The 18,755-nt window shown below is 38.9% G+C and overlaps 2 protein-coding genes across 2 annotated transcripts in view; one reads left to right on the top strand and one right to left on the bottom strand.

The window, feature by feature from the left end:
• Positions 1 to 1,244: 1,244 nt before the first annotated feature.
• On the top strand, positions 1,245 to 10,906 carry LOC308290905 (putative pleckstrin homology domain-containing family N member 1; the record flags this gene model as incomplete). Its single annotated transcript, XM_080732818.1, has 11 exons — positions 1,245 to 1,279; positions 1,635 to 1,866; positions 3,524 to 3,670; positions 4,722 to 4,808; positions 6,567 to 6,651; positions 7,210 to 7,346; positions 7,932 to 8,078; positions 9,155 to 9,241; positions 9,565 to 9,640; positions 10,059 to 10,135; positions 10,781 to 10,906. 11 exons carry the CDS (start codon positions 1,245 to 1,247, stop codon positions 10,904 to 10,906), a joined length of 1,236 nt encoding a protein of 411 aa, XP_080588944.1.
• Positions 10,907 to 12,616: 1,710 nt separating this feature from the next.
• Positions 12,617 to 18,755, bottom strand: part of arhgef19 (Rho guanine nucleotide exchange factor (GEF) 19) — a 34,871-nt gene continuing 28,732 nt past the window's right edge. The window contains exons 9-16 of the mRNA XM_080733440.1: positions 17,032 to 17,161; positions 16,771 to 16,845; positions 16,581 to 16,670; positions 16,300 to 16,463; positions 15,231 to 15,389; positions 14,129 to 14,202; positions 13,049 to 13,153; positions 12,617 to 12,859 (exon numbers count right to left, since the gene is read on the bottom strand). Coding sequence (XP_080589566.1) covers positions 12,705 to 12,859; positions 13,049 to 13,153; positions 14,129 to 14,202; positions 15,231 to 15,389; positions 16,300 to 16,463; positions 16,581 to 16,670; positions 16,771 to 16,845; positions 17,032 to 17,161 — 952 coding nt within the window. The 3' untranslated portion in view covers positions 12,617 to 12,704. The remainder of the gene's footprint in view (positions 12,860 to 13,048; positions 13,154 to 14,128; positions 14,203 to 15,230; positions 15,390 to 16,299; positions 16,464 to 16,580; positions 16,671 to 16,770; positions 16,846 to 17,031; positions 17,162 to 18,755) is intronic.

The raw sequence follows: 18,755 nt of genomic DNA, 5'->3' as shown, positions 1-18,755 counted from the left end.
TATGATGATAAAGGACCACAATGGAAACTAGCTGTGAAGCTTTATTGTGTTTTATTCTTTTGACTGATATATACTATAGTATAGATACTAAGTTTATGCATTTTGTCAATAAAGATGCCAATCAATCAATCAATCAATCAATCAATCAATCAATCAATCAATCAATCAATCAAATGCTCGATCAATCAACTAATCAATCAAACAATCAAGTAGCTTCGTTTTTCGATCTTTTCCAAACAGTCTACATCCCAGAATGTAAAAAGTTATTTTTATATAAATACTTGTTATCATATAAGTACAAAACTCCTCCACAAGAACAGTGTTGGTGTAACAAAGAAAAATAAAAGAGGATTATCAACCACAATACAACTTTTTACGGGTTTGGCACATGGACTGGTTGTCCAATGGATCTTCTTTTGAAAAGACACACGGTAGAAATGCATACAGTATAGGCTAGACAACTCTGCTCTAGACATTATGTCCAATAATATAATAATAAGGCAAAATGTAATTTAATTTAGCATGTTATATATAGATATACCTGGCATCCTAGTGTGTATAGTTTCAATGTACTATTGATTTAGTTTTTTGGATATTCCACTGTTAGACTGATGATAGCTTCTTGGTTTACTTATGATCCTAGATTACTATTTCTATGCATTCAATTACCATGTGTTGTCCTTGCTTACTGTAAATCGCTCTGGATAAGAGCGTCTGCTAAATCAGTGGTTCTCAACCTGTGGGTCGGGACCCCCAGGGGGGTCCCCACATTATTTTGGGGGGTCCTCAGATGATTAGCTTAATGTAAAACATTGTTTTCTCACTCAACAGTAAACAAACCAACATAAAGTTTAAGTGTATTGAGGGTATCTGCACATTTCTAAAGTGACAATTTAAGGACTTTTTAACACCTCTAAAATGACAAATTAAACATTGGCCAAATTGTCAAGTATTAGAGGTTGAAATTTTGAAAATAGCTGATCTACAACCTCACAAGGCCTCGCAACGCGAGTCAAGTCTTAGTGCTCGTCAGGGTGGGGGGTCTCCAGTTAAAATATGATTATTTGGGGGGTCACAGCCTGAAAAGGTTGAGAACCACTGTGCTAAATAGCTTAATTGCAAATTGTACATGCAAATAATAATAAGTGCTTGAATGGTTCAGTGTATGGAAGCTTAATAATAAGTGCTTGAATTGTTCAGGGTATGGAAGCTTAGTGAATCCAGGTTGCAGTTGTCAGTGAGGAATGGAGACCATCAACCACCACCTCAACACCCCTCAGTAAGACATCTTTAATAAAAAAATCAAAATAAATATAAATATGGGTAAAAAAAAGGTTATTGACCCATTAAGACCTCTCTCGATTTGAACCATTTTAACCATTATTTTATGCTTTAGCTATTAAGAAATAGCATATATACTGTACAAGCTCACAGTGCTGTGAGCATTGTGAGCTTGCTATTTCATATATTTCTATACATTTGAAAACTTCTGAAATGGAACATTCTGCATAATGAGTGCTTTCTACTTTTGTACATCTTGATCCCAATACTTTGATACTTTTACTCAAGTACATTTTGAATTCCGGACTTCTAACAGAGTATTTCATTGCGTTATTGAAACTTTTACTTATTAGTAAAAAGTTCGAGTACTTTGTCCACCACTGTCCATGGGGAGATGACAGTACTTCTCTAACCTATCAGGAGCAACGTGCAGCCCCAGGGGATGCAGACAGGGGTTCAGTGCCTTGCTCTGGGACACCTCGACCCGAAGCCAGGAGGGGCCGGGGATCGAACCGGGGAGCCTTTGGTCCAGAGACGGCCGCTATGCCTCCTGAGCCACTGCCGTCGCCTAAAAGAGTTCAAGAGGTCAGTGGAATTGAGTGCGTGTATGTGTGTGTGCGTGCGTGAGTGTGTGTGTGCTAGGGCATTCACCAAATATTCTAATATCAAAGTCACTATTCAACGTTGTTCACCGAAGTTGAATATTCGCTTATTTTTATTTATTATTGTTTTCTCTTTAAAAAAAGAGTCATAAGTCATAAGAATGAGTTGTCAATGCCCCTTTTTGGGCCGTGACCCCCAAAATAAACATATTTGAACTGGGGACCCCCACCCTGACAAGCACTGACAGCAATTGTAGGTATTACATTTAATGTGACTCGGTTCCGCAGATAACTATTGTGAAAATAGCAGATGCTCACAACGCCTTGCGTTACAAGCATGTAGATCGGCTATTTTGTAGATCGGCTATTTTGTGTGCACAATGTTTGCCTCTTGCTTACTTAATATTTGACAGTTTGGCCAGTCCTGTCGAATATTCGACTATTCGAATACTTTGAGGTCGAATAATTCGAATACTAAAAATCACTATTCGTGAATGCCCTAGTGTGTGCGTGTGTGCGCGCTTGTGTGCGAGACAGACAGAGAGAGAGACAAATAGAGAGATATTAGACAAAAGATATTAGACAAAAGAGATATTAGACAAAAGTCTGTGTGTGTGAAAAGTATCTGTGTGTAATTTTGATACTTAAGACATAATATAAGTAGACGTTTCACCACGTGCTCATGAACCAACCAATTTGAGGAAAACCACAGTTGGTTGCTCCATCAATTTGAGCAACACATTAATATCAGAGTGTGGCAAGCAGTTGCACTGACTGTGACAGACCGACTTCAGCATCAACATTTTCCACTCTAAGCTGTTATTTGTGTTGAGACGAGTCATGTTCTAAATACACACACCACAGGAATTTCCATGACACAGGTGAGAGACATTGCATTCTTCATTTGCTGTACGAATGTTTCCAACCCAAAATAGGCTTAGGGAAGGAATAACATAGTAGCCAAAGGAAAACAGTTATTCCACAGTACTTGGGAAAATGGGAATGAATGTCAGGGTTGTTGGATTGATTTCAACTGTAATGGTAATAGTGTGTGTGTGTGTGTGTGTGTGTGTGTGTGTGTGTGTGTGTGTGTGTGTGTGTGCGTGCGTGCGTGCGTGCGTGCGTGCGTGCGTGCGTGCGTGTCTGTCACTGCTGCAACTAGATAAAAAATCTGCCAATAACCTTTTATGGCAATCAAAGAGGAAGTATTTTATCTGCTCGGATGAATTGGACGGACAATTCAAGTTCCTCCCTAATACTAATCCTGTCTTCTCTGTGTCATAATTCTAGACAGTATTATAGCAGGTTGTAAGCAGAAGTTTAGGATTTCATGAAGTGTGCTTCTTTACACTCTGTTGTATAACAAAGTACAAATCAGGCATTTCTGTACAATAAATGTGCCCTTGCACAAAATAATCACTGCTACTAAAATTAACTCTAATACACAGCTACCGGTATCTTCAGACCTGTGCCAATAGCAAATAGTTATTTATCTAAGTCATAGATGAAACTCAGTCTAATATCTGTTTACAGGTGGTTGAAAGACACTTGCTATACTGATGGATTAAATGATTGATTATTGATTATTTTTCATAGTCCATACTATTGCACCACTACTCTCTCTCTCTTTCTCCCTCTAGATGGTGCTGTGGGGCAGAAGCAAAAGTGAGTTGTATCACAGGATCTACTCACAGCAGTCTCTACAGGGCTGGGAGGGCCAGCCTGCACACATGTATGGAGAGATCATCCACTCCTCCTTGGTGTCTGTCTTTAACACCTATACACAGGTTGGGCTCTATAGCTATCCATTGATGTGTAGCGATTATTCTCTCAATTACTTTTTCATTAATTGAATAATCGAGAAGCGTGGTGTGTTTTAAAATGTGGTTATAAAAATTACATATCTCGAATTGATTAACCTCTTTAGTGACATTTTATACTATCGTGCAAAGTATTTGAAATATTTTGGCAATATAATGACATGCCCAAAATAGGGATTGATTAGGCTTAGTCTACTAATCGATTATTTTATAAAATTATTGGTGGTTGATTATTTTGTGTATCTTTCCAAAATGATTATGTTTGTGCTTAAGATTCTTCTCTATGGGAGACCTTTGAAGGTCTTTTTATTCAGGTGACTTTGAAAATGATTTCTGTTTACTGTATGCACGTAAGTCAGGGAAATGTTCAGATCTCACCAAAGCAATGACACTGTTGAACAGGTAGGCTACAATTAGCCTTTTACTGGTTGTCAGAGGTTGCCTGACAACCAACTAGCCAATCACAAGCAGGCTGGACACTTTTACCTACAGGTAGCAATGTTGCAGTGCAATGTTATCGGCAGGTGAATTCTAAATTAAACCATATATAATTAATGGTAGATGTATGTCATCATAAAGTTGTTCTCAGAACTCAGATAATGTACATTTGCCATTCCTAGATAAGAATGTCAAATTAAGAACAATATTTGTCTTTGGAGTGTCCAAAAATGCTCAAGTAAAGTATACTTTATTACTGTCCTCCACTGGTAATAATAAACAAGATACTTGTGTGCTCAACTCAAATGTCTTCAGAGTATGCCAACTCAAAAGGCACATAATAGCAAATGATGGCATCAACACTCACATATAAGTATACACTTTAATAATGTACAGCAGCAGAACCTTCGGCATTTCTGAGACATTACGTATAGGTGTGAAGTCTGGTTGTCAGACATGGCTAGCACATTCGTTTCATGCACGTCACGCACAAAAGTGTGAAGTTGTTCTGATTATAGGCTTTTTAACAGTGAAGCGATGGGCCACGTGATATACAGTATATCTCCATTTGTTCCCACAGGAAACAAGAGAACACTTCCTGGTCTTGTTCTCTTTCCACTTGTTGCTGCTGTCTCTGGACCACTGTCACCATGACTTTATTTATGAGGTACTATTCAAGGAGGTTTTATTCAAATATAGCTTGGCTAGATCCACTATTTCTGCTATTTATGTAGGTCTTGCTGTTAAACAGACCTAAGTGAACCCTTGTGTGTAGATTTCTTTGTTACATTTAAATATTTAGCCTGGGAATATTTCTTTAGGCAAGACAACAACAAGAATTATACACGTGTATATGCTAAACAAAAGGGAACCTGGAAATGAATGGAATAGCCACAACAAAAGATAAATTCCATGGCTGAATCTGCTGTTGGGGGTATTTCAGGAAGATAAAAGACCCATTGTGCTGCCAAAGACTTTACAGTACTGTATCTACAGTATGACATGTATAGAATGACCTTTACAGGTAACACTCATAAACCATAGCACATAACTGTGTCTTCAGTGCAACTGATACCCTTAAAGGTGGTTTGGTGTTTGTTTGTTTTTAAACTAAATGTTTATCGTTAAAGTTAAAGCTCAATATTCTGATACTGTAGTAATCATTGCTATTTGTTCAGTAACAGGGGTCTTCCCATCTCTCCAGCTCTATCATAAACACAGAACAGAAACAATCAGGAGAGAGAACCCATTTAGCAGCATCAATTTGAGTTCCAGTTCCATTTAGTCTACTCTACAACAGGGGTTCTCAACCTTTTCAGGTCGCGACCCCCGCCGCCCCCTGAGAGCACTAAGAGTTGAGGCATTACATTTACTCAGTTCTATTGTGAAAATAGCCGATCTACATGCTCACAATGCCTCGCATGTAGTTCGGCTATTTTCACAATTACTCCCTCTAATATTTGACAATTTGTCTATTTGTCATTTTAGAGGTATTAACACAAATCCTTAAATTTACAGAAATGTGCAGATACCCTCTGTCTATACTCTTAAACTTTGTGTTGGTTTGTTTACTGTTGAGAGAGAAAACAATGTTTCACATTAAGCTAGGGTTAGGGTTAGGGTCTGGGGACCCCCCAAAATAATTTGGGGGTCCCGACCCAAAGGCTGAACAACAACAACAGCAACAACAACAATAATAATAATAATAATACACATCTTTATTTATATATCACCTTTCTTAACAATGTTACAAAGTGCAAACAACATAGCCTGGTTGGTATCTGTCACTTGATCTAATTGGAAGTGGGCCTTCCATTGATGTTGACGTTTTATTGTTGTTGGGGATTTCCAGTGCAACATATCTATGGCAGGTAGAACTACTCTGGTAAAAGCATTGTATTCAAAATTTGACTTGAGTAAAAGTACAAAAGTATTGGCATCAATATCCCTTTTCAATTAAAATCTTTCCAAAATTGGTCAAAATAGGGATCTAAACTCACAATGCATTCCATGCATTGTGGTTTTGTGCTCAAAATGTACATTTGCCTCCGATATCTAATGGAGTAGAAGTATAAAGTATGGAAAAATGGACACTCAAGTAAAGTAAAAGTACTTGAGTAAATGTATACTCAGTGGCGTCAGTTCAGAAAAAGCTAAGGTATGGCAACATGACTGGTGTCTTGCACGCGCGCATGCAAGACATGTTAAAGTGACCATTTTGTAACATTTTGCATTTGTGCCGTAGTTATTTTACTGTAATTTAACAACATAATAACCAGCACAGATAGACAAAGAGACATTCATGGATTTATATTTAAAAGTAACTTTTATTTTCCACCCTGGACCCAGGGTATGGCAGCTGTATACCCCTGCCATACCCAATTGACGCCCCTGTGTATACTTTGTGCTTGTCTTGTCTCCTCAGGGCATCCTGCCTCTTTCAGGACTGTCCATACAAGCAGTGTCCCTCCCTGACACGCTACATCCATCACATATGTTTGAGATCAGTGGTGAGTCACAGGAAAAATCACACCTAGTGTGGAGTGAGCGGTGCTATTTCATTAAGCGCCCTGCGAAACTTGGCCAATGTGACCCTGGGAGTACAACAAACTTTGAGCGCTTTGTGCCAAGATGTAGGCCAGATGTAGGCCATGCTTCAGAGCCCGGACAAAGCCAGATATAGATGTTCGAGATAAAAAAATAAGCAAACAGTAAAATATTGATTCTCAGAACTTTTTCATGTCAAGGACCAATGTTTTTTGCCACGGACACAAAAAAAAAGATTTGTATTGTTTCAAAAATATTTTTAAAAAATCAGCGATTTTCAAGATTCTTTGAAAATAGCAGATTTTTTTGTGAGCTTGCAGATCGGATTGGCTATTTTCAAATAGCCGATGTACTATATATATATAGGGTGAAGCTGATTTTGATGCAACATTGCTTGCCATACCCCACTTTGAGACTTTGAGAACTACTGCAGTAAAATACCCTAAAAAAAAGAAAACAGAGGAAAATGGCAACATTGTAAAATGCAGAGCTTGATTTCTACAATTTTCTCACTATTTCAGGTCCAATGATGGATTCCAAGGTGTTTATTTGTGCCAGTGCTACAGAGCTGAGGACATGGATGGAGTACCTCGAATACAGAAGATACAAGTCAACGGAACAGCCCCTCAGTCCCTCCCACAGTGCACTTTCATATCTAGTAAATAACACTATATTAATTGCCCGAATTAAACATGCAAACAAAAGTAATCTTTCTATATTGATATACTCCAGTGGTTCTCAACCTTTTCAGGCTGTGACCCCCAAAATAATCGTATTTTAACTAGGACCCCCCCCCCCCCCCACCCTAAGAGTTGAGGCATTACATTTTGTATAACATGGTTCTATTGTGAAAATAGCAGATCTACATGCTCACAACAAGGCGTTTTGAGCATAGATCGGCTATTTTCACAATTTCTGCCTCTAACATTTGACAATTTGGCCGATGTTTAATTTGCATTTTAGAGGTATTAAAAAGTCCTTAAATTGTCACTTTAGAAATGTGCATCTACTCACTTAAACGTTAAGCTTGTTTGTTTACTGTTGAGTAAGAAAACAATGTTGCACATTGAGTTAATTATCTGGGGACCCCCCCAAAATAATTTGGCGACCCCCCTGGGGGTCCCGACCCACAGGTTGAGAACCACTGTAGTAAATAACAGTATATTAATTGCCCGAATAAAACATGGAAACAAACGTAATCGTTCTACATTGATATGGTCAACTCCTCATGTTTCTGCCGCAGTTACCCTGTGACGAGCACTGGAAAAGAGAGGAGCTGAAAACGTACCTACAAAAGGCTCCAATATGGCAGTGGGAAGGTTCTCCTATCCAGCACATGGGTCAGCCAGGATATGTATCCCTTGTGCACATCATTAATACACAAAGACAGGTAAATGAGCTCCACCAGGAGGTATTAATACTAAAATACTGCATTATGTTTTCCAGGAACTTACCACAAGAGATTACCTACTGGATGGTTTATCAGTGGTTCCCAAACCTTTTAGCTCAAGAGAGAAATTAGACGTTTGCCCGGAAGCCACACTAGTGAAAATAGCAGATCTACAAAGATTGATCGGCTATTTTCACTACTTCGTAAAAACATTTGTTTTCTAATTTATGTAATTTCTTCGATTTTTCATTTAATTATTAATGAAATCACCTTAAAAAAAATCATTGCATTTTTTTTAATTCATGAAAAAACGTTTTGAGGAATGTTTTTAGAAAAAGGTTAAAATAATTAAAAACAAAATGTAGGAAACCAAAAATGAAGGGACCCGTGAAAATGTGTCAATGACCCACAAATGGGTCCCGACCCAGTGTTTGGGAACCAGTGGTTTATATTATGGTAAAGTCATGTTGAATTGAATTGGAAATGCTCAGGCTTACATTATACTGAATTTTGGGTCATTAAAGAGGCAAACACAGCTTTTGGGATGTGGTAAAGTCCTTGATGAAGAAAGAATATTTGAGAACATTTCAAAATGCAGAGGTGGGACCAAGGCATTCATTCATTCATTCATTCAGTCAGTCAGTCAGTCAGTCAGTCAGTCAGTCAGTCAGTCAGTCAGTCAGTCAGTCAGTCAGTCAGTCAGTCAGTCAGTCATTCATTCATTCAGTCATTCATGTATATTATACACAGACTGATAAACAGACAATCAGCTTGCATCATGTGACTCAACCAATCTGGGAATCCATTGGTAAAACAAATCTGTTTAAACAAAACAAAAATCAAATTCTCAAAACATGTCTTGTATATCATACAGTTCAAGTCTGAGGTGTCTTTGCAAGCTGCAGTGTCTTTGCAAGCTGTCAAATCAATTGCTCAAGTGATGTCTGACTGGAGTCCAGTACATGTGACTGGAGTCCACACCTCTGTCCCAATGCCAAGGTGCCTTCTATTTGTAATATACGGTGTGTGTTATGACCGCTAACTCAGTCGTTGTGACACTGGCGGCTTTGTTGCAGGGAATCCAGGAAAGAGTCATGATCCTCTTCCCTCAAGATGTCCTTCTGCTGTCAGTCGACAACAAGCGCCTGAATGTGAGATATGAGGTAGCGTAAAACGACACTATGGGAAAACTCCATGATAATACCTCTGAACACTCTGACCTATCCACCTGTTATTATTACACTGCGGTTGTTCTTTTGACACATGACATATTACACATTGTCGTTGCTCACGCGTACCCACCCATAACACCCATCTGCTCAAGGAAATGAGGCTGAATATGATCTAAATGTAATCCTGTCTCTTGTTAAGCAACGCATTTGAATCGGGGGAAACTTATGGTACGAATTCAGGAAGTGGTGCATGTTACATGTGCTTCAGTGAACCATCTGGATTAAATGTTCTTATCTCTTGTCAACTGCAATAGGGTAGGTTACCCAGGAAAAGCATCAAAGCCGTGGAGAGGTCCTCAGTTACCGGACGGCTCCAATTTGAACTGAGAGGTACATTATTCTAGTACAGAAACCAGGGCCTCTCAGCCAATCTAAAATCCAGAGTGTTAATTCAACTTTAAGAATGTACAAAACAAATGTAGGTCACGGTGGCTGTCGCCTCACAGCTAGGTACTGGGTTTGATTCCTGCTGGTGATGCCTGCTCACTCCTCATGTACTGAAGGAAGCATGAGCTCAGTTCGGGACTCTCCCCAGTTTGGCAGAGGGAGAATAGCGCCCAGGATTACAGCTTGGGAATTGGCAATGGGTGAAAATGGGTTACAAAAATCGTGGGATATAAATTTAGGGGGGAAAAATGTGCAAACTCTCTTGAAGTTTAATTAACACTGAGGACTTTACTTTTATAACTTGATGACAGCGAAATGAACTATCCAGTACAGTGAAGCAGTATGTACCTTTCTCCATTAGGTGACCTGATGGAGTCCCTGCAAGTCTCCTGCAACAGTCCAGAGGACTACCAGAACTGGATCTTTCATCTACAACAGGTATTTACAACCTACGGCTCTTTCGTCAGTTACTGTCGTACAGTACATGTCAGCTTGGAAATTTAAATAAAATAAACTGTAGAAATATAGGCCCCATGCCTTGGGATGTTTTTTGTCACAGTACATTTGCACACACGTGAAAATTGTCCTCTGCATTTTACCCATCCTACAGTATAACAACTAGGAGCAGTGAGCAGCCATATGTGGCGCTCAGGAAACAATTAGGGTTTAAGAGTCTTGCTCAGGGACACATCAACACATAGCTGGCCTGGCTGGGAGTCGTACCTGGGACAACCAGGGGCTCTGGCTCCCCAGGCAGCTTCACTAAACACTCAGCTACGGATATGCTATGCAAATAGCAACTGACATGACATAGCATCTTCTTTACCCTGAGCAAAGTATGAGAAAAACAGACTTTGTTTCAGTTGCTTGCTACATCACTCCGATTTGAGTGATATTCATGTTTTTACTTGAGGAACGGTTTCAGGTCATTTGAATCTGGCCAGCTAATTTAAAAACATAAATGCCCCATTGCAGATCAAGTCCTTCCTTTTCTCAATTCCATAAATGTAGACTCTTTGGCGATATGAAAGTTACATTAAAGAATGCAAATGTATTTAATGGGTCTGCCTATGTGATCCACAGCCTGACAGAAACAGCCACGTCCCAGTGAATCACATCGCTCCTCCAATCATGCCAAAGCGCCACAGGAATAGAAAGGAATCTCAGGAACCAATGATAACCTCTGGCCACACCAATGGATGGAGCTGACTCATCGATTAATTGCTCTCCTGTATCATTAAATTATAAAACACAAATATGTAGATAGTGTACATTAGTTTCTACTACTGCATGAGACCAACAACAATATACTGTATTCTAATGAAATCTCAGGCAAGGGGTTCTTTTTCAGTCATGTACCCAGAGTTACTTAGGTTTATGCTCGCTCTGGGAGCCAGGCTAATGAAATGCACTTATAGCGGTATACTGTGAGGACAGAACACAATCATCGCCATTGTGAGACCTGAGTCATTGTTTAAAAATGCCAGCCTGTAGGGTCCGTAAGGGCAATTTCACGCTTTAAGTAGTTGCAGAGAACAAGTTTCACGTGGAATTGAACATTGCATTGTATCGGCATCTGTATTGCAGATGCCAATAACCTACTATTATTGCGGAAGACAGCCTAAGAAGACAAAATGGTCACATTGCACATTTTCATGTCTACCGTGATCTCTGATTTCTTTTTAATGGATATAATACAGCAACAACTTTTTTTTCATTATCAATAAACAAGAGAGAAGAGTTTTTAAAAATAAAATGTATGTGATTGATTAAAACGTGAAACAACAATAAAAGGAGAAGTATTTGCATTTATTTTAAGAATCAAACATCTACAGTGGTGTGCTGAAATCCAGTAAACATCCAGTGTATCATACTATTTGATATTGCTATCTTTCACTGCCAAATTCAGCATTATGGAATGTCAAATTCTGCTCATATAAATTATCATAAACGTAAATGAACCATATACTATTTTTTTTTATACATGTAGCTACTACGTACATCTAGTACAGAAAGTAAATTTACATCAGCATCTCCATAGAGAATAACCAGCTATAGGAGCATAAATACCGCAATCATAAAACAGCAATCATTTAAATTAGAACTACCATCATGGTTGGTGTAACAAAAGTCGATTTATAAACATTTCATGTGCCACTGGATTGGTTTACATCTTAATGTCAGTAATAGTGGTTGACTGATAACATACAGTACACTTACATTATGTTATTGACCTTCAGCCTCTATGGAGTGGCGAGAGCGGTTCGCTTAAACTGCAAGTCCCCGAAAGTATAGATCCAATCTCATTTGATGGGAAAAGATGTAGGCTTAACTGCAAGTCAGTGCTCAGTGTATACGTTTTAAATGTACTGTAAGTGTTGGGTCTAGGAAAGTTTTGAAAAGTTAATACAACTCATCTTGCCAAGATACTCTTAAAGGGTTTAGCAATTTTAGGCTTCAAAATGATATATACTGTAGGTCTAAAAATCACTGAACTTAATCCCTATAATGTACCGTATAGAATCCTTTTCGAGATGGACACGAATGGATACAGAGCCAAAGCTTTGAGAATAATGTGCTTAGTCATTTCAAAGAGCATTGAATGCATTCACCGCCAGCATGCAAAAGGAAGTTGCAATTTTGGCATGTTCTAGCAGCTGCATATATTTAGGACCCACATACATTTAAAGATAAAACATCAATGCAGAAGCTTTAAAGTAGTACCTTAATTGTATACTCAGTGGTGTAAAGTAACATTTGCTGTAAGTACTGTACTTAAGTACACTTTTGAGTTGTTTGTACTTTACTTGAGTATTTCTAATGAATCGCTCCATTCCCATTGAAATACATTGGCAGAATCTGCGTATCAGCTGGAAACCATACTTTGGTGTGACCGTGACCTAACAGAGTATTTCTATAATGCAGTATTGATACTTTTAAGTACTTTTTCCACCACTGTGTATACTTGTCATTATGCCCACATCACATGGTGCGCTAACGGTGGATTTCAGTGTTCCACCTCCAGTTTCTGTGTGACACACTTGATGCGTATATTTTCTCGGAGGTTGCGGAGGCGTGCACTGCGACTTGTGATCTCCTCCACATAGGTTTTGGGGAACCAGCCCCGTTCCCCGTCGGACAGTCGGATGCCTTCCACCCAGCCTGGGAAAATACAGCAACACTTACAAAACCAAACACAGTACCTCTGTCTGTTTTATTTTCAATTTCACCATTCAGAAAGTCTTTTATTGTTGCTGATTTACTTTCAGTTGTTTATGAAATATATTATTCATTTTCAAATGTTAGAACTGAAGCATTTGCGAATAGATAAATTGGTGTCAAGAGGCTTACCGTCACTGGTAATAGTTTTGGCTTGAAGAATATCTGCCTTCTCCAACGTTAACTCATCATGCTCTTGTGCCTTATAGCTCTTGATGCACTGAACTTGGGATAGATCTAACAATGAAAGAAAAAAGGCGACATAAGTCCAAATATCGTCAATCTTTTTATCATAGCGAAATACGTACAAAAATCCCACTATTAGCACATAAAAGAAAATAAACAAAGCTGATTCTTCCAACATATTAAAAAGTGTCCCTTTTCACCTATTTTGCCTACTGGCAAGCAGCGGCAGTACTCGAATAACTGGTGACAATATGGTGGTAATATAACAAGAATATAGCCACTTTCCCCAAAACAAGTAATTGGACATATTAACAGATTTCCAAAAATCTTAACCCTGAAGGCAAATCGTGTTAATTTATGACATACATGTTACTGTACATGTATGAAGGGGCGCTGAATCCAAATCTGTTGTATGTCCAGTGCAAAAATTTGAAGAAAGAAAGAAAGAAAGAAAGAAAGAAAGTATATGGTTTTGAAAAGCTCAAGACTTTGAGACTGAGCTGGGCCATCAGGTGTATGGGAAAGATGGTCTCCTCAGTGGAGATACAGTGGAGAGACAAGGAGACCTAAAAAGCACCAAATAATAATCACGTTTCTACATTGTTTAGTCAAAAAGATGTTTTAATATCTCTCAGCATAGTGGTGGCCACCATCTTTAAAACTGTCCATTTTGAGGCAGTATCACTATTTCTTTTGCTGGACATACCTGTACAACACCTGGATTCGGCACCTCTTAATATGCCTAAAACATGCACGTTAAGCACTTTAAATAGGCAACTTTTCTGAAATGATGCTTAGTCTTGTTGATATTCTTTTATGTCCTGGTGTGATTTTAAGACCCATGCAATGAGGGTAAATGTAACTCCTACTGGCTCCTTTACATTATACAGCACAAAGAAACAACAGATTAAGATGATCAACAATATTTGGCCAAAATATTCTTCCCAGGTAACCAATTATGACCAAAGATTCTACCAAAGTTCAACATCGCTATAGTCCCACGTAAACCAAACCCATAGTACTCACCTTCATTCTCACTGGCCTGCTCAATGTCTGAATCAGATGGAAACATTGCTGTGATCCACCTCTGCTTTGCACTCCTTGACAGTGTAAAAAAACAACAAAAAAAACAACAACACACAAACGGTTTAAGCAAAGGCTCAAATGTCCAATCGGAACAGTAATGAAAATGGTTTATAGAGGAGCCCTCTGGATTGTTCAGGACTTTACTCATCGAGGCTCTATAAAGCGTGGGGAGGTTATAAACCAGTGGTCCTCGAAGGGATTCCAGGTGGTCCCCAGCTATATGACGCAGAGTTGGTAACCAAATGGACCCTTATAGATCTTTAAAGATGGGGTGCCATGATTTTTTCCCCCCTTAATAAACATGATGATCAGGTATTATGATTATACTAGGACAAAGACTTTTTCAAAAAGTGTACAGAAAGTGTTGAAATTGGGTTTTTATGTGGCCACATCCCTGTTCATTAAGTATGCCTGGTTGTCAGGTGGGTTGGTGAGGTGACCCAGCTGACATTAACCGCACCCACTGTGTTGGGTGTATGGTAAAAAGGGGTCTAATTTTATGATGTCATTTAATCTGTGTTTCTCGACTGGGCCTTTTGACTCAGTCTTTCAGCTTTCAGAAAGTAACCAATAATACTCAGAGAAGACAAATCTGCACATTATAATCACACCTGTGGGTCTATTAGAGTAATTTTAACTCCATAGACACATACAAAACTATGGCACCACCTCTTAAAAAATTGTTTTAACTCTTGAGAGATTAAAATGAGTAAAAAGAATTACGCTCTAGAGAGTTAAATTATTGTTAAAAACATCTGCATTACTTAATTTACAATAAGTCTATACAATTACAGTAATGCTGAAGAGTTGTTATTTTGATCATGTTTTCCAGTTATCTCTCCTATTGTACCAACATCAATACAGCATGGAATTGTGGCAAATCTTTATCCAACGATAACAACATATTCTAGGTTTTGGGTCTGAGAGGCTAAATCTCATCAAATGGTTGTCTGTGGCTCAAATGCTGAATGAATAATGGATCTTGACATGTAAAAAAGGTTGAAAACCACTGTTATAAACTTGTTGTAATAGTAATACTCACTCAGTCTGGGCTTTGAGTAAGATCTGGTGCTTGAGCTGCTGGCCCTCACACAGTTGGAGGTGGAAGATGAAACCTGAAATGCCCTGGAGCTTCTGACTGAGGTCCTTCACTTTCAACTCTCCAATCTTGGCATGGACAAACACCATGAACTTCCACGTGCTGCACAGAAACACCAGAGGAACACATCATTCTGGGATCCATGTGACACTACACACACACAGTAGCTACAGTAGTTTGTGTGTTACATTTGACATATGGTAGTTAAAGGACCATACTGGTGTTCTGGCAGGTTTATCCCATTGACTACGACTCACAGTATATTTGAAATTATTTTGCAAAGCAGAGATATAAGAACCAGTAACACTCCCAAAATCGGGAGATAAACGACCGTCAGGTCGCATACACAAACTTTAGAAGGCAATGGTAGCCAATTAGGAGGGAATCTGGTAAATGGGACAGATCCATGTTGATGACATGACTTTAGAGATACTGTGTACCGCTTTGAGTGATTTTAGGGAAAAATCTGTAGGAGCAGTGTCCAAAAATGTGTTTTTCAAAAATCAGCCAGATGGTGGTGCTAGATGGGACAGATGCATTTTGATGACATGACTGTAGAGATACTGTGTACCGCTTTGCGTAGAAAATTGCTTAAGACGTGATCCAACAGATTACATTTCACTGCACCATTATTCTATGTCGTCATGTACGTTATTATGCACTTTAAAGCACGGATTAATTTGCAACGTGTAGCTGAAAATAGTCTTTGGATTTTTGTATTTACTTATAAACCAAATTCAAATGATTCCTTTATAGGGAGGTTTTGGTTTATCGAATGTTTATTTCTCTTTTAAATGCTGTAATGTTTTAATAAAATTGGATAAAATGTAAACATCTAAAGACAGTCAAATGGTCTATGTTTATGTAAAAGCTGTGAGATAATGTACATAATCAATGCTGATCCGTTAATCATGGGTTAGTAAGTATATTTTTCAAGGTATTATTTCCTTCACTGCATGGTATGACTTGTGAAACCAGACTGTGGACTGTGTCTTTTAGGATCTAAACTTACTCCTTCCTTCTGGACAGCAGAAGACAGTCATTGAACAGGTGAAGGTACACAGGCTTTGTGGGGAACTTGAGCTTTGACCCAGAAATGCTCATCATCTGTGTGTCCACTTCCAGTAGTTCACCATGCTTCACCAGCCAGCGGGACTGAGAGATCAGAGGAAATATCTGGAAGGGGGAAGATTGCAGTGTACAGTAAGCTGCCTTGTGGAGTTGATATTAGCTAATAGCTACAATGGATAGGAAAGGTAAGTCACACAGATATAGCAAAGTGCAAAAAAGTACCTTCCCCTCAAAATTAATTTTCTTGTTGAGGTGAATAAGCTCCTCCATTCTTTTCATAGACTGCACACTGAAATTACATTCCATTATGATCTGTGGAGACATAGTCCAACATAGTTATTACTGTCAAGTAATAACAAAGTAACAAAGTTGTGTTGCAATACACCCGTTATTCACTATAGTCAATCACTACCTTTTTCAGCTCATTGAAGGCTTTAGTTGCAGTGTCCTCATCTCGCGATCCTGGTGTTGTCCTCTTTAAGATATTCTACAAGGCAAAGTAGAAATCTCTTGAAGACATGCCACAAAGAAAACATCACTGCCAAGTAATGCTATTAAAAGAGATTGGGCTGAGCTTAGAGCTGCAAAATACTTGGCCAGGAAGAATAACCTAATGATGGCTCACATAATTGAAACCAAGCATGAATTCTGTCATCAAAGTTCACTGCTTTACCTCCACCAGCATTTTTAGCCGCGTTATCCGCTGGAAAGGAAGGATTAGGAAGGAAGCGAGAGGAAGTCTTTGGCAGATGGGGTCCTCCTCCAAGCGAGCCAGGATGCTAGGGAAGCGAGCATTCTCCTGCCTGAGAGGATATTAGACAGACGTTTAGAAGCTGAAACACTCTTAAAAATGTAAGTAGAGCATTTGATCATTTATAAAAAGGCAGGTATTAGGGCATTCACGAATAGTGATTTTTAGTATTCGAATTATTCGACCTCAAAGTATTCGAATAGTCGAATATTCGACAGGACTGGCCAAACTGTCAAATATTAAGTAAGCAAGAGGCAAACATTGTGAAAATAGCCGATCTACATGCTCACAACGCCTCGCGTTGCGAGGCGTTGTGAGCAGTCACATTAAGCAGTCACATTAATACCTACAATTCCAAGTGCTTGTCAGGGTGGGGGTCCCCAGTTCAAATATGTTTATTTTGTGGGTCACAGCCTAAAAAGCTTTGAGAACCCCTGGTATAGAGCATTAACAAATTCATCCACCAGGGGCATTGACAACTCATTCTTATGACTTCCTATCTCGCCAAGCTTTATAAACTATATATTTTTTAAAGAGAAAACAATAAAAAAATAAAAATGAGATGGGGTGGGGAACTGTTTTTGTGCACTCTGATGCTAATGGGGTTTTCCCCCTCAAGCTTCAATGTTATGTGTTTTTTTATGTTCGTTTGATGTTGCTTTTTCCTTTCTGTTCCTTTTGGGGTTGTTTTGTTTTTCTGTTGGGAAGGTTTGTTGTGAGGGACCAACTAGGAAATTCTAAAATGTTCTACTGTGCTTGCTGTGCGTATGGTTTGAACCACAATTATGACAGAATATAAATTTCTAAGTTTCAATGTAAGGGGAGCGAATATACCGCATAAGCGAACCAGCATTTTGGGGGTTTTGCGATCTAAATCAATTGACTTTGCATTTATACAGGAGTCTCATCTTTTAAAAGAGCATTCCAACCGATTGGCTAATAAACATTATCGTGTTTTAGCCTTTTCAGCTGCTTCTTCCAAAACCAAGGGAGTAGCCATATTGGCTAGACGTAACCTTAGGTTGGATTTTTTGGGTGATTGGTCTGACAGTGACGGGAGGATAGCTGTTGCTAAAATCCGCTTGGAGGGTAAAATGCTAGCACTAGTCTCTGTGTATGCTCCAAATGTTTTAGACAAAGAGTTTTACAAATTACTAACTAAAACCTTATTGGAACTGACGGATTTCAAAATCATTGTTGGTGCTGACTTCAATGCAACATGGCAACATAACCTAGATAGATCCACTGGGGTAGAAAGCAGAGAACAAGCACTAGCGTCTGCAGAACTACGTGCTTGGGCAAACTCAACTGGCTTACTCGACATCTGGCGTTTAATGAACCCAACGGTTAGAGATTTTTCTTTTCTGTCGGGTAGGCATGCTTCATTCTCTAGGATCGATTACGTTTTTGCCCCTGTTAGCTTGTTTCATAAAATTGCCAAGGTAGAGTTGCTCCCAATGTCACTCTCGGATCACAAGGCGGTGCTGTGTGTTGCTTCACTGAAACAGGTTATAGATAGAGCTCCTAGATGGCGGTTTAACACCACACTGCTGCGCGATGCAGCATTTGTAGCTCAGTTTCAAACTGGTTTGCGCGAATTTATAAATATCAATACAGGCTCAGTTGAGGATCCCAGAATTCTTTGG

This window comes from Nannobrachium achirus (assembly GCF_963921795.1).
Source record: "Nannobrachium achirus genome assembly, chromosome: 9".
Lineage (NCBI taxonomy): Eukaryota > Metazoa > Chordata > Actinopteri > Myctophiformes > Myctophidae > Nannobrachium > Nannobrachium achirus.
Note: the sequence above shows the minus strand (reverse complement) of the source record. Positions and strands in the feature narration are given on the sequence as shown.